The 14,269-nt window shown below is 45.7% G+C and overlaps 1 protein-coding gene across 4 annotated transcripts in view; it reads left to right on the top strand.

Moving 5' to 3' along the window:
• The window catches only part of NUP214 (nucleoporin 214), a 438,399-nt gene that overhangs the window by 9,619 nt on the left and 414,511 nt on the right, over nucleotides 1–14,269 (top strand). For all 4 annotated transcript variants that reach the window (XM_086924798.1, XM_086924800.1, XM_086924799.1 and 1 more), the window contains exon 2: nucleotides 12,064–12,259. In XM_086924798.1, coding sequence (XP_086780924.1) covers nucleotides 12,064–12,259 — 196 coding nt within the window. The remainder of the gene's footprint in view (nucleotides 1–12,063; nucleotides 12,260–14,269) is intronic.

Here is a 14,269-nt window from a genome sequence, read left to right as displayed (position 1 = left end):
AACAATCTCTCTCTCTCTGGCTACAATCAGCCAGCGACGTCCATGCTCCATAAAAGACGATCAAACTGACCCAGCGCGCCGATGCCCAGAAATGGTTCTCACCTGACTTAAAAGCAAACAAGCATTTGCAATGCAATAGGTCTCTCATTATTAAAGTTAGAGCTATTGGCATTGTAAATGGCAATGCCTTTTATTTATATTTTTGCTTTTAAAACATAAATAAAAGGCATTGTCATTTACAATGCTAATAGCTTAAACTTTCGCAAAAGTGAGACCTATTGCATTGCAACAGAATATAACATTAGGTGTAGTAAAGAGCACAGAAGATTTCAAGGGGTAGAGGGAAGTGAGAGGGACGGACAGGCGAGAACACGACTGGAGGGAGGGGAAGGTTTGCAGTCACAAATTAAACTCTAAAGAGATACTAAATGAGAGCAGGAATAATGACACGAGAAATATCAAAATAACTGAAGAAAGAGCTCATAGGGAGATACAGGAGAAAGGGGAATTTCTAGCGTGAGAGAGAAAGAAAGGAAAAGAGAAGGGAAAAGAGAACATGGGTAGAATAAGACACAAAGGAGAGGAAAACAAGTAGGGAGTGAGAGAGAGGAAGAACTAGGCAGAGGAAAATTGAGAATGAGGGGTGTTTACAGCCAGAAAGAAAGGGTATAGAAGTGGAGAAAGGGAGACAGAGGTGCAAAGAAAGGAAAGATGGTGTTATAGATGTATAGACAGAAATACAAAGAGCTAGAGAATAGGACAAATAGTTGCACTTGGTGATATGGGAGGTGAAATGAGGGACTAGAGAAAGGAGTGACAGAATGGAAATGAATTATATATGTTCCTGTTAGGGAAGGCAAGAGGACAGATAATATTTACGAGAAGAATTTAAAAGTTTAATTAAGAGTGATTTAATGTAGCTTTTTCAGATTCAAATCATGTCTCTACCCACAATACAAAAGCATTCAAGTACCATTCTGTATGCAATCAAAGACATTGCTTGCAGATAAGCTCCTTGAGTGACAACCGAAAGAGGAAGCCTTGTCCAATTCTGATGCGTCCAACCGTGGGTGCCTGCTACAACTTTCCAGGGAGTTTGCCAGTCACCTAAGGATGGGTGGCAGCTACACAGGATCCGAAGGTGGGCAAGAAAATCAGCGGATCAAGGCAAGGCAGGAACTTCAGGGACATGAAAGTGAAGAGAGGAGGCACTTCGGTGACCGGAGGATTAACAGTAGTTTCTGTTGCCTAATGTGAGCAGGGGCATTAGGGACGTATGTCCAATGCTGAAGCCTCGGAGAAACTAAGTGGTCGAGAGCCTCAAGGAAACAAACGAGAGTAGGTACCTCACACACTTGAGGGTGACCAGAGGAACTGAGCAGAGGTCTGGGGACAAGCAGGACCATTAGGGACATGAGTGGCAAATAGTGACAGGGAAATGAAAATTAACTGCAGCCTCAGGTATCTAAAGCAAGCAATACTCTTGAACTCCTGCTCACCCTACTATTCTCTGTGGGAACTAGGAAGGAATACAAGCCTCAGGCCCTTAGGGTGAGAAAATCAGCTGGTGATTATACCTCAGGGTAAATATAGGAAGAAGAGCATTTCAGGTGAACATGGTTCTCAGTAACCCGAGAGTGAACTAGAGTTTGAGTGAGAGTGAACAAGAGCTACAGTAGGGAAGGATTATTAGGGAAGTCATGTGTGAGCTGAATTCCACAGGTATCCGAGAGTGAGAAGGAGCCCTCTTGTCCTCAGTGTGAGCAGGAGCATTCATTTTCCTGTTGGTGTGTCGGGAGCTTCAGCACAAACTAGTGATGAGCAAATGTCTCAAGCCCTTAGAATAAGCAGGTATCCTTGAACTTAAGGTTGAACAGAAGCCTCCAAACAGGAAAGATGTGCATGGTTCTCTGACTCACGGCCTGATTACATACCGGACTTTGAGGGATCTGAGGGGGAGCACAGACTAAGGGGCCCAAGGTGGAGCAGCAATGTATATACCAGAGACAAAGTGAGCAGAACTGTGGGCGAGTTGCAGTGGAATAATGGACTGACTACTGACCCTACAGGCCTAGAAAGCTTAATTTATCAGAGATTTTTCACAAAATCACTCCCCTAATACTAACAAAGCAACGTTTCATGAATGATCATTAGCGACAAATGTAGACCATTGTTTTCTTTGTGTGTCCTGGCCTAATTTTAGGCAATCCGACCCTGTTCACACCAATATGCAGCCCAGGGTACCTTCCACGTTTGCTATTCACATTGTGAAATATCAGTACCGTCACAGAAACTTTAGCTTGCCTCCGTGGAGTAGCTAGTAGTGTTGCGGTATTCGCTATTCACACTGCACTGCAAATCTCAAGGCTAATCATGTTCGGTCTTTCACACTTTTCTGCACAGTGTGATTCAAGACTGCTCCCTCCGTGCCTGCATATAATAACATCAGATGCTCTGCCACTCAAGCTCTCCCACTGACACCCCAAAACTCTGCACCTCATACCTTCGTTGAGACAGTGTCCTACTGAGACACTGACCTGTATGTATCATTGAAATTACTGCCTTCATATCATAAATGATAGTGAACTCGAAACTATGACTCTCACAGCAAGCAGTGACCCAACAGACCCCGTGAGTTACTCTGTATTGCATTGCAAGCCAAACACCGCTCTGCCACTTCATGCTCCTGGTCAGCATTATCGCCTCACTGCAGATAACAGTCCCCCTTATCCTGATTCTTTGGGCTGTCACACAAGACATGCACTCTTCGCCATAGATATTAAACTCACGCACAGTTCGTTTGATGTTTCTCCCTCCCGTGCGCCCCAAATATTCCCCTCAGTATCCGTCACGCAGCCGTTCACGGCAGCCGGTTTCTGCGCGGTCACCACATAATTGTAGGACATGGCGCCGTAGTGTCTTTTAGCTCCAGCAGGTCGTGCACTGTCCCGTTAACTCAGCCAGGAGGCCTCTCAAACTACAGCCCGCGCCAAAGACTTGCTGCTCCAGAGGCCAGAGAAACCGCGCGTGGACTGACGGGACACAAACAGGGAGTCGGAGCATGCTCCTGGATGGGAGCTGCATTGAAAAAGTCTGCGCACAAGAAGCTTGAAGCCGAGACACTGGCCCAGTGAACAAGGATTGCCGGCGGGGGCGAAGCCAGGAACTCAGGCATCCTTGCCCGTGACATGGGCGGGGCCTGTGACGCGGCCGGAAGAGGCCGCTGTTGCGCGTTGATGCGGGGCTCCCATCATGGAGGGAGAGCCCCGAGGTAGCGTGAAGATCCAGAGAAGTGCCCCGCGTGTGGAGAAAAGGAGCTCAGCGAGGCGATTCGACAAAAGAGCACGGTGAGTGGAGGGGGGGGGGGATATGTGTGTCTGTGTTTGTGCGCGTGTGAGCCCCGTGAGTGGTGGGGGGGAGGGGCGTGCGTGTGCGTGCGTGTGTGTGTGCGCGTGCCTGCCTGTGTGTATGCCTGGGGGGAGTGTGTGCGCGAGGGAATGTGTGTGCGCATGCGTGACTGTGTGTGATTGAGAGAGAATGCGAGGCAGGGGATATGCACGGCGACGTGCGCGCCCTCGAGGAGGAATGTGAGACAGCGAGGCGCGTGGGCGATCGTTGTCTCACATTCCCCCAGACACGCCAGCAAAAGATGTCTTCGCAGACAAAGCATGCTTCGCATGCTTTTTAGGTCTGCTCGACCTAAAAAACTGGCCCTTCGACAACTTGAGTGACGTTAGCGTCGTAACTATACCCCTGACGCTAAAACTCGATACATCTCTGCCAGGAAGGACTACATGAAATCTATCCTTGTTACTAAAACTGCTTACTTCTCTTCCCGTATAACTAACTCAACCAACAAATCTAAGGACATCTTCTCTATTCTTAATGAATTACCCAACCTTGACAATGCCCGGCCCAGCTTGCCCCCGACCCAGGCTCTTTGCCACTCACTGAACGTTTTTTTTACAGAGAAAATCACGGCTATCAAAGCCAGTATTCCACAAACCCCAAGTCCTCCCCTTTCATTTCCAAGCCCCAACACTATCGACTTACTTAGCAGTTTCCCCTCCCATCACCCCAGAACTATTTCAGGAATTACTGGTAAGAGTAAAATCTGGCGCCCCATCCGACAGATGTCCTCCTTATATCTTGAAAGACTGCCTATCAGCTATTCCGGCTTCCGCTTGTACCCTTCTAAACAACTCACTGGCCACTGGACAAGTTCCCCTCGCATTCAAAGAAGCTATCGTAATACCCCTTCTGAAGAAACCGGGCGCAGACCCGACCTGCAATGCAAACTATCGTCCAATCTCCCTTCTTCCCTTCTAGCAAAGGTGTTGGAGGCTCATGTTGCCAACTGCCTGTCCAACCTCATAGAGACATCAAACTGCCTTGATCCATATCAGGCGGGCTTTCGCCCAGCCCATTCAACGGAGGCGGGGGTAGTGGCAGTAATGGACACCCTTAGGGACTGTGCAGACAATCGCATTCCACAGGCTCTAGTGCTCTTCGATTTGTCAGCCGCATTTGACACGGTCGATCACACCATCTTGATCGACCGTGTCTCTTAGGCTGGCATCCGGGGCACGGCAGCTGGCTGGCTGAAGTCCATTTTAGTAGACCGTTCCCAGGCAGTTCGCCTGGGCAACTTATCGGGCTCCAAGCAAGCCATCACATGTGGTGTACCCCAGGGCTCGTCCCTGTCACCCCACCTGTTTAACCTCTACATCTTCCCTTTAATCCAAGCTCTCAGAGACAAACGGGTAACGGTGCAGAACTATGCGGACGACCTACAGCTCCTATTCACAATCGACAACTCAGACACGTCCATCTCCTTCTTCCAAACAACAATGAGGTTCATCCAAGCTTGGATGAACCAAAATCATTTGAAATTGAACCCAGGAAAAACTGAGCTGGTCCTGACTAAGGACAGCGCTAAATACTGGGGCCCACATTATTGGCCAACAGAAATGGGTCAAGCTCCGATCCCTCCATCATCGGCAAAGACGCTTGGCATCACCTTAAACAGCGACCTCTCACTTAAAACGCAAGTAGGCCAGGTGGTTTCCAAGTGTCTCTTCCAAATAAGCAAAATCCGGAAGGTTCGTCGCCTTCTGACCCACGAAGCCCTGATACAGGTGGTGATCGCAACTGTGATCTCTCACATAGATTATGCTAACTCGATATATTTGGGCCTCCCCCGGTTCCTTTTGAAACGACTTCAGATGGTGCAGAATCAGGCAGCAAGACTGATTTTAAACCAGCCTAGATGGCATTCTGCCACCCCTTTCTGAAAACACTTCACTGGCTCCCGGTCGCCCAGCGCTGCACCTTCAAAGTCAGCTGCATGATCTTTAAAGCGCTCCACTGCAAAAGCCCCAATTTCATCACAAAACTCATTATAAAGTATGCCCCGTCCCGAAGCCTATGCTCGGCCCACCCATGCCTTCTACAAATACCATCCTTTAAACGTAAACGCTCAGGCGGCTGCAGATTTGGCACTTTGGCACCTCGTCTGTGGAATGCCCTCCCCCTTGAGATCCGGCTATGCCCCAGTCTCATGTCATTCAGGAAATCCCTAAAGACTTGGCTTTACCAACAAGCATACTACTGAATTCGCAGGCCTCCAACTCTGACTGCCCTCTGTCTCTACAGCGCCAGGAAACCAACCGGTGTCAGGGCGCTATACAAACCATTGTTAACATAACATAACATAACACCAGTGATGGCTGGCAGAGCAGTTTTCATCTGCTGACTTGAGTTTGCTAGTTAAAGTAATGGCAATTCCTAAACCTTCATTTCTAATGTTTATTTACCATCTCCTAAGGCAGGTCTACTGCATCCTAAAGGCAGGGTGCTTTATATTAAAAGGTTGGACATGGGTTCTTAATTTTATATGTCCTGATAGAAAAAAGCCTGCATTGTCGTGTTTACTGTGGAAAGGCTAGTAGCCCCATTGACAAGTAAAGTGTTACATGCTGACAACTCAGCAGTGCTACCTTCTGAATGGGTGAACAAAATGTGATACTTCAGGGTATCAAAGGAATACAATTTATTGTAACTCTTGCACAAGTGGAACATTTTAGTAAGTAGCCACTTCGTTGGCCAAAGTATTCCAGTTATTGCTTACTGTTAATGGTAATGAGATAGCCCTATGCCCTACTGGGGGGAGGTGTGAAGGCTCTCGGGAAGGTATACAAAAGGCCTGCCGTTAAAAGAGTGGTGACCTCTGCCTGCCAGGTAGGCCAGACAGGGCGAACTTCAATGAGGGAGCCACCTTCGACTGGTAAATGGTGGACACACCCGAGAAAGCCTACTCCTTTATTCTGGCAAGCTCGTTGCCATTGGGGACAGAAAAGGGGAAGCCATTGTCAAAGCATTTTTTCTGTTCGCATGTAGCCCCTGGGTAGCCACCCCTCGGGGATAGGCCAGAGAGCTCTACACTCCAGGAGAAAGCTTCTGCTATGTTGGGAGTGGGTAGGTAGTATAGTGCATGCTGGGATAACTAGATGCCACACTTTGCAAGAAGTCATCACTAGGCTGGTGGGGACCTGGTAGCCCATAGGCTACTAGTCGCCACATCCCCAGAGAACACAGACTGGGAATAAAAGTGGCATCCCAGTCAACAAAACCTCAGATCATGCCTCAACTGAAGAGAGGACCGAAGTACTCCCCTGCTGTTCCCTGGACCCAGCGAAGAGAGACTGCACCAAACTCATCCCCAAGCCTCAGTGATTACAAGGAATGCAAAAGCTGCAGAAGCCTGCCTTGGTGAGTTAGTAGACAGAAAGCTTGGCCACTGAAGTGTAACCTGGGAGACAAGTCGTGGTCCTCCAGAGTTGCACCTGAGTCTGCTAGATCTGGAAGAGATGTTGGGGTGCTGTTTGGTCGCTCAATAAGGAAGTGATCTCCAGTTAAAGACAACCACTGGTTTTGCTGTAACTGGAAACCAGTAGATCAGTGACAACTGGGTTTGGCTGGACCTCAACTCGACTTGGAGGGACATCGACACCTGTGGCCAAAGTCGCCCCACCATGTTCTGAGACCAAGGAGTGGCCTCAGGAAGACCCCCCCCCAACACAGAATCAGCATCCCATATCCCTTTCATCAGGACCACTCCATTAAAGTCTACTGAGGTTGATGTGTGGTAACTGTCCAAATGGACCACTTTGTTGTCTCTGTGACTCCCAGGTCCCCAAGCTAGCTGCTTAGTGGTTTACAACTTTATACAAGTTTTACAAAGTTTACCGGTACTTAATCCAATTAAATGATTTATTGCGCTAAGTGAAGAAACAGTAATTTCTGGTTCCTTTGAAAATTCATATTTCCTGAACCCTCCAAAACAACCACAGCTATGTTCCCTGTAAGGTGCGCGCCCTACTGTTTGCAGGCGCGCAGGGCCTATGCTGGAGCGTGCATAAAGCAAAAGACTTCCTGAGCTTTTTAAATCAATAACGCTGAAGGAAGTTTTCTCTTGGTGCGCGCTGTCATAGGAGCAAAACACCAGCTCTTCCATAGCTTTTCTGATGGGGGGACTCTGGAAAGGGAAAGTATGACTTAACGGGCAGAGGGCTGTTACCAATGCCGTCTGCTGTCCTGCTGGTGTGAAGTGCATGCTTATGTGGATGCACTTAGGCCTTTCAAACCGGAATCTTTTTTAATAAGCTTACATGTGGCTTCTGCGGCCCTATGGCCATAGCTGCTGCTAACTTTGGAGCTGATAAAACAAGTTGGAATCTCAGTCGAATCTCTGCAGCGCTCACCATCCTGTGATTCTGGGCAGGTCACTTTATCTTCCCAGGTTACAAAAACAATGGAACTGATGCTCATGTAAAATGTTCCAATAGCTTGCCCTAAATAAACACAGCAGAAAAATGCACATTGCGTTAAAATTAAAGCATTGGCATAAAAGAGTAAAGACAAATAGAGGCATTTTTGGTGGCTGATTCGTACAAAGTTAAACCTGCTAAAATCATAGCTTCCCTGCTTAACTTGTGCAATCCTAGACAAATATTTTATTTGACCCAAACTCCTTTTTCTTCATTGTTGCATATGAAATCCCTTTCAAATAGGAGTTCAGAATACCAGTTGTAGAAACGTTGTAGCCTATTGTGTGTGATTTAATAACTATAATGTTGCTTTTTAACAATCTGGGCCACCTTCTGGGTTTACATCAGAACTGTCTTGCCTGTTAGTTCACTAGTGGTTTGTGTTTAAAAACGATTGACCTCATTTACAATATGTTGATGCACGGCAGCGCAGCAAGCCTTCCTGGTGCACTGCCATTCGCCAAAAGAAAAGGGCAGGAATGCGCCGTATCTACAAGACACAGCGACACAGCGCATTCCTGTCCTTTTCCTCTGCGCTGGTGCACAATGGGCTGCCATGCGCCAACGCAGGGACCCTTGCGCCATGGTGCAAGGGTGTCTGCGTTGAAGGGGTGCTTGTTTTTGTGTAGGAGGGAACACCTTCTTGCATGCAAGCTATCACAACAGGAGTTTTCTTCTTTCTATGTGCTGCAGAATGCAGCACACATAGAAAAAGGAGAAATAAAGGAATTGCGCCGCCCTTACGCTTAGGAATCTGACGCATCCCCAGGTTTATGAAACCTTGTAAATCTTGGAATGTGCCCGGTTCCATGGATGTTGTGTGGGAACACCCATGGAACACACATTTCACGAAGAGTAATGCATGAAAGGGGGCCTTATTTACAAGGCCGGGAAAAGCTACACAAGCTTAAAGGGTGAGTGATCTCATCGCTGGCAAATACCACAAATTCTGGTAGTGCACTCGCTTGGTTAGTGAGTTCTCACATGTCTTTGATGCACATGGCCTTGAATGCAGTGCACAGAGGCCATTTTCTGCCACACACAGGGAAAAAAATTAGAGGGAACATTGAACCACAGTACCACAAATTATGTCATGTGCCCCTAAAAGCACATTTCCAATGTATCTTCAGTATTCTACAAAGTACTTTTAAATCCAGTAGTCCCAATCTTTAAAAACATTAATTTAAAAAAAGGGGGGGACCTGGCCAATTCCAAATGTTATGGCCCTATCTCCTTGATCATCCCTGCAATTTAGATGCTTGGTAGAGTTTTATTGGATCTGCTTGGGTATGGACACATGAAAAGGGTATTCTACCGGATGTGCACTCTGGCTTCAGATAAGGCTTGGGGATGACAGAACAATGTTTGAATCTTCATCTCTTAATAGACAAGTACATGAAGGTCAAACATTGGTCCCTATGTCTGGCTTTCCTGGACCTGAACTCTGCATTCGACTATGTTAAATGAGCATAACTATGGGACAGAATGACTGAAATAGGTGTGGAGGGTTTGCTGGTGCAGTTCCTAATTTAAATTCATACTGATTTGTCTGGGTGGATCAGGTACTGCCCTAACAGAGAGTGCACGCCGCCTTTCTAGCATTGGGCAATGATGCGTTCTTGCTTCTTTCTCTTTTTGTCTCTACATCAATGAGTTCAAATCCTCCTTGCTGAATGTTATGCCTGACACTCCAAAGGTGAGAACTAGTCATCTGCCTGTTTGAATGTATGCCGATGATTGTGTTTGAATGACCAGAACTGCAGTAGGTTTGCAGAGGTCACTTGACAGCTTTGCTTATTTAATTATTGAACTGGATTTGCCTATTGACACCACTAAATCATATTCCATGGTATGTGGTCGTCCGTCACCCTTGCAGTGTGAAGTCTCCAGATTGCTTCTTGTATCGACCTTTATGTATTTAGGGATTCCTTTCAATGACAAAGGTACTTGGTCACACCTTATGAAAGTAAGGAAAGCTCAGTTGGAAGAGTAGATATCAGCAATCTTCAGGTTCTCTCATAAATAGTTTTTTTTGCCCCATCGGTGTGATGTTCAACATTTAGAAGGCCAAGTTCATCTCTATGACCACCAGAAATACAGGGCATTCGATAGATACCAGAATTACAGATAACTAAAAATGTATTTGTTAGGAAACTGTTATCTGTTCCTCCTGGCAATCCGTCATATTTTTACCACTCTGAGATGGGGTTAAGTTGCATCGAAGACTGACCCCCATAGACGCACTGTTAGGATATTTCAAAGGGTCCTTCTGTAGGTCCGCACACTGACAGCCATGATGCTGATACTAGTTAAAGTAGGGTGGTGATGCACTGGGGCAGGAGGCAGGAACCCACAGGACCAAGTGGCCTAGGGATACTGCCACATGCCAGGAATTGATGCCTGCCCAAGAATGCCAAAAAGGCATCTGGACTCACTTGTGCACTACCTTAGGCTCACTGAAGATATGACTGCGGATGCACAAACCCTGGGCAGTGCCCCCATGACTACAGAGGTGCTGGACTGCTTCCCCTCCAGGAGAGTCTGGCGTGGTTTTGTGACCTCACAGTTGATGCTTCATGTTTGTTCTTCTGTACACTCACATGGGAAAATGTTTTACTACCCCAGTTGAAGATTCTTAAAATTCAAAAATGCAGAGCTGCACTGTTGTATGTGCAACTTTTGCAGACTAAATCGAGCTGTGTAGGTTCATAAATACATTCGGCAGGGGTTAGGTTAAGAATCATGGTTGTTAAATTAATCTGAACCTACAAATATGTATGAATTTAAATTTACCACACCTGCAGTAACTATAGCTAAACTCCGTATTAGTTTTGGGTATCTTTATTCTGCACTGAATTTTGCTGCACTTACACCCTGTAGCATATGTAATGCACTAACTCAGGACATCTTTTATTTAACAGCTTATTTCTCTTTAAATATATTTTAACCAATTTATTTAGAAGTTTTATATAACGTTAAAATAACTACTGGGGGGTATCAGGACTCTTTATTTACAACTGATCAGGAAAGAAGCATGTAGAGCAAACAAAGTGATTTCTAAAGGTACAGGATGCAGTAACAAATCAAAAACAGAATCGTAACAGTTGAGTAATAAACACGAGTGAAGGCAACCAACTTGATGTGGTTTCTTGTGCAACTTTAAAATGTATTTTTATAGTTGGTGTAGTTTTATGGCTCAAAATAGCCGAATAAAGTACATTTTGAAGTTGAAATCTAGTAAAACTTTCATTAATTAAGGACAAAGTCTCAAAAGACTTTTTTTTGTATTATCAAACAACTGCACAGTCTGCAGCTTTTGTTTTCCCTGATTGGCTTTCCATGTTCAACTAAATTACCTAATAGGTACAAGCAGAAAACAAATGTGTGAAAGCCAATACCTCCTATTGATGGGTAATGTGCTCCTCCAGTATTGCTGGGTGGCTATTGGGTTGCTGTGTACTGTTGATGCTTCCAGTGGCATGGCATCACCCTAGGCGATGGATTAGGGCCAGGGTGCATGTCTCCATTGCAGTCTAAGTGTCGGGCTAGTATACCATCTCAGAGGATGCTAATGTCCAGGCCGTAACTGGAGACGTCTGGAGGCAGGGCTTCACTAAAGGGGCTGTTATAAGGGATAGTGCAACTACATGAGGAATCTTTAGAAGCAGGGAATCACTACAGAATGCTTGTTGGTGGATGGTCCTACACCCAGTGGACCATTGGATGTACAACCATTTACAGGCAGGTAACACCACGAGTGGTGTGTCTAGAGCATCACTGCTGGGGGCGGGGGATGTGTGTAGTGACAGACTGACCCTGTGGGCAAAGAGTCTAGGGGCAAGGCATCTTTGCTGGGGACAAATTTAGCATCAAGGCGTCACTGGAGGAGGACAGGTTTAGCAGCATGGTATCTCTGGAGGGGGATGGATCCAGCGCCGGGCAATTACTGACGTGGGATGCTTCTATTGGCAGTGCATCAATGGAGGGGGATCAGCCTAGGAACTGGCCATCTCTGTGAGGAAGAGTCTGGCGGCAGGGCTTTCCTGCGTGAATGCATCTAGGAGCAGGGCGATGCATGCAGGGCATCACTGGAGGGGGTGCTTCCAGGAGCAGGGCATTACTGAAGGGTAATGAGTAATGTTTTACATTAACAAATAGGTACTGCATGTCTTTGTATGTTGTGGTGTGGCTCCGGATGTTGTCTATAAAACTCTAAACCGTTTTTGTCTTGCAGGATTTCGCTTTCCGGCAGCTCAAAAAGATTCGAATTTTTGAGACCCCAGAAGAGCTTCCCAAGCCTCGCTCCAGCCTCCTGGTCGTTTCAAACAAGTATGGCCTGGTTTTTGCTGGCGGGCCTCAAGGCCTCAGGATCTTTGAGACAAGGTCCCTCCTCATTCCTAATCCAGTTGGAGAAGATCCGAACAAAATTGGTACGTCCTGTGATATTGTATATGTTCAAACTGAACATGCAAGATACATACATGAGTGGAAATGTGGTAGTTATCAGGCAAATTGATTTCTTCTATGTTAATTTTATGGAAAATGGCTAGCCTTGTGTCATTTCTGAAAGACAAGATTTTTATGGAGCTCCTTTTGAGGAAGCTGTCTAGGTGGCTCTCCAGAGGATCACCATGTGTGTTACTTCTCCCTTAGAGAGCAGAAGCCTTTTAAGATGGGGAACCGTATAACAGATGTAAGAGTTACAGATTTCCCAATTATTTAACAGCATTCTATAACGCCCTAAAACATCCCTTCTGTGCCCATGCGCAAATGTTGATTCTGCTGGCCCACCACAGAATGCCCCTATTAGAAAAAAGGATTAAGCTCTCGAGGTCTACATGTGAAATCATAGTAGCATAAGTGGAAGACCTCGCACTCCTACAATAATCAGGCAATCCAAACTGACTCTCAGACTTGTCGGGGAGAAATTTGGATTGTATACTTCCCTGGAAGTTACACATAATAAAGTCTTGGCAGAGTTGCCACTTGCAAATGAAACAGATCTTCATTTACTACTAGATGTAATATGTAAGAGTTAAGATATGCATAACAAACATAAATTGGTATTATTTTCAGGGAGATAAGACATGACTCCAAAAGCTATTTTACTGCTTTTTTTTGTGCTGGATTTTTCTAAAAATATAAAACTAGGTCTTATGAGCAATGTAGTTTGGAGGGGAACTTGTTTATTCCCGTTTCTCTTCTCAGGTTCTCAAGTTCACATAAATATCATTACTCCCAGCCAGTCATAGCAGTGGTGCCACTGCAGCCTAATCGGGAAGCTCCTAAACTGCCAACTTGACATAAAAAAATAAAACCTTCCTATTTAATATTAATAAGTCTTTCCTGTGGAAGGTCTTGGTAGCCCACAATGCAGGGTGTTAGATAATAAAAAGGACATGTTCCTCTGGTGTTCAACATGCCATGATAATGAAAACTCTAAATTGCCGTTGTCACGGTAGCAAGATTGGTGGCCCCATTGGCTAACATGGAGTTACACGAGCCACCCCGCTAAGTGCTAACTTCCATTTGGGACCACCAAATATTATTGCTCCAAGGTATCATATTATTTTTTACATTAAATCCGACTCTTTGCTAGGTTTGGATTTTAGGTAACTTTTAATAGGAAGGTTACTTTATAAAGTCACCACTTTCTTGCCTAACCTTTGGTAGGCCTTGCTAACTATCTACAGCAGTTTTCACCCTAGGCAACAGGCTGTCCCCCTGCTAGGAAGTATAAAGTGCTCCCAGGAACAAAGAGAATTGCTGGTGAGGGGAGGTGTGACCTCCTCCAGCAGATGACTACCGAGCAGTGGCCACAGATGGCCCAACTTCATATAGCCTTCTGCCTCAGTGAAGCAAATGCCAGTCACATCCTCCTGTTTACTTAGCCCATTTCTGATGGCTTTTAGGACTCTGTGTCATTTACTATTATTTTGCTTCTGCTTATCAGCGCTAAGGTTCTCACTCCCCGAAACATGGTAAGATTGGCACATTTGATATGCTTTTAAGTCCCTTGAAATGTGGTATTATCTGTATCCCAGGCTTGTAAATCAAATGCTACTAGTGGGCCTGTAGCACTTACTGTGCCCCCCCCCCCACTTAAGTAGCCTTTTAAAACATGTCTCAGTTCTGACATTGCAGCCTGTGGGCAGCTTTAAATGGCCATTTCAACCTGGCAAAATAACCCTTTGCCAGGTCTCAACCTTGTTTTTTTACACGTGTCTCCCCTAGAGTAGACCCTAAGCAGCCCTTATGGCAGAGTGAAGCGTATTTAAAAAATTTGGACATGTACTTTTACCTTTTACTTGACCTGGTAGTGAAATACCCTTAAAATGTGTTTTTCACTCCCGCCGGATAACATTAAGTTGTCTTATTACATTTAATAAGTGATACCTTTTGCTTGGGAACAGGTAGAAATGGCATGTTTGGTCTCTAAT

This window comes from Lissotriton vulgaris, chromosome 5, assembly GCF_964263255.1.
Source record: "Lissotriton vulgaris chromosome 5, aLisVul1.2, whole genome shotgun sequence".
NCBI lineage: Eukaryota > Metazoa > Chordata > Amphibia > Caudata > Salamandridae > Lissotriton > Lissotriton vulgaris.
The sequence above is the reverse complement of the archived record's forward strand: the minus strand, read 5'-3'. Positions and strand labels throughout refer to the sequence as shown.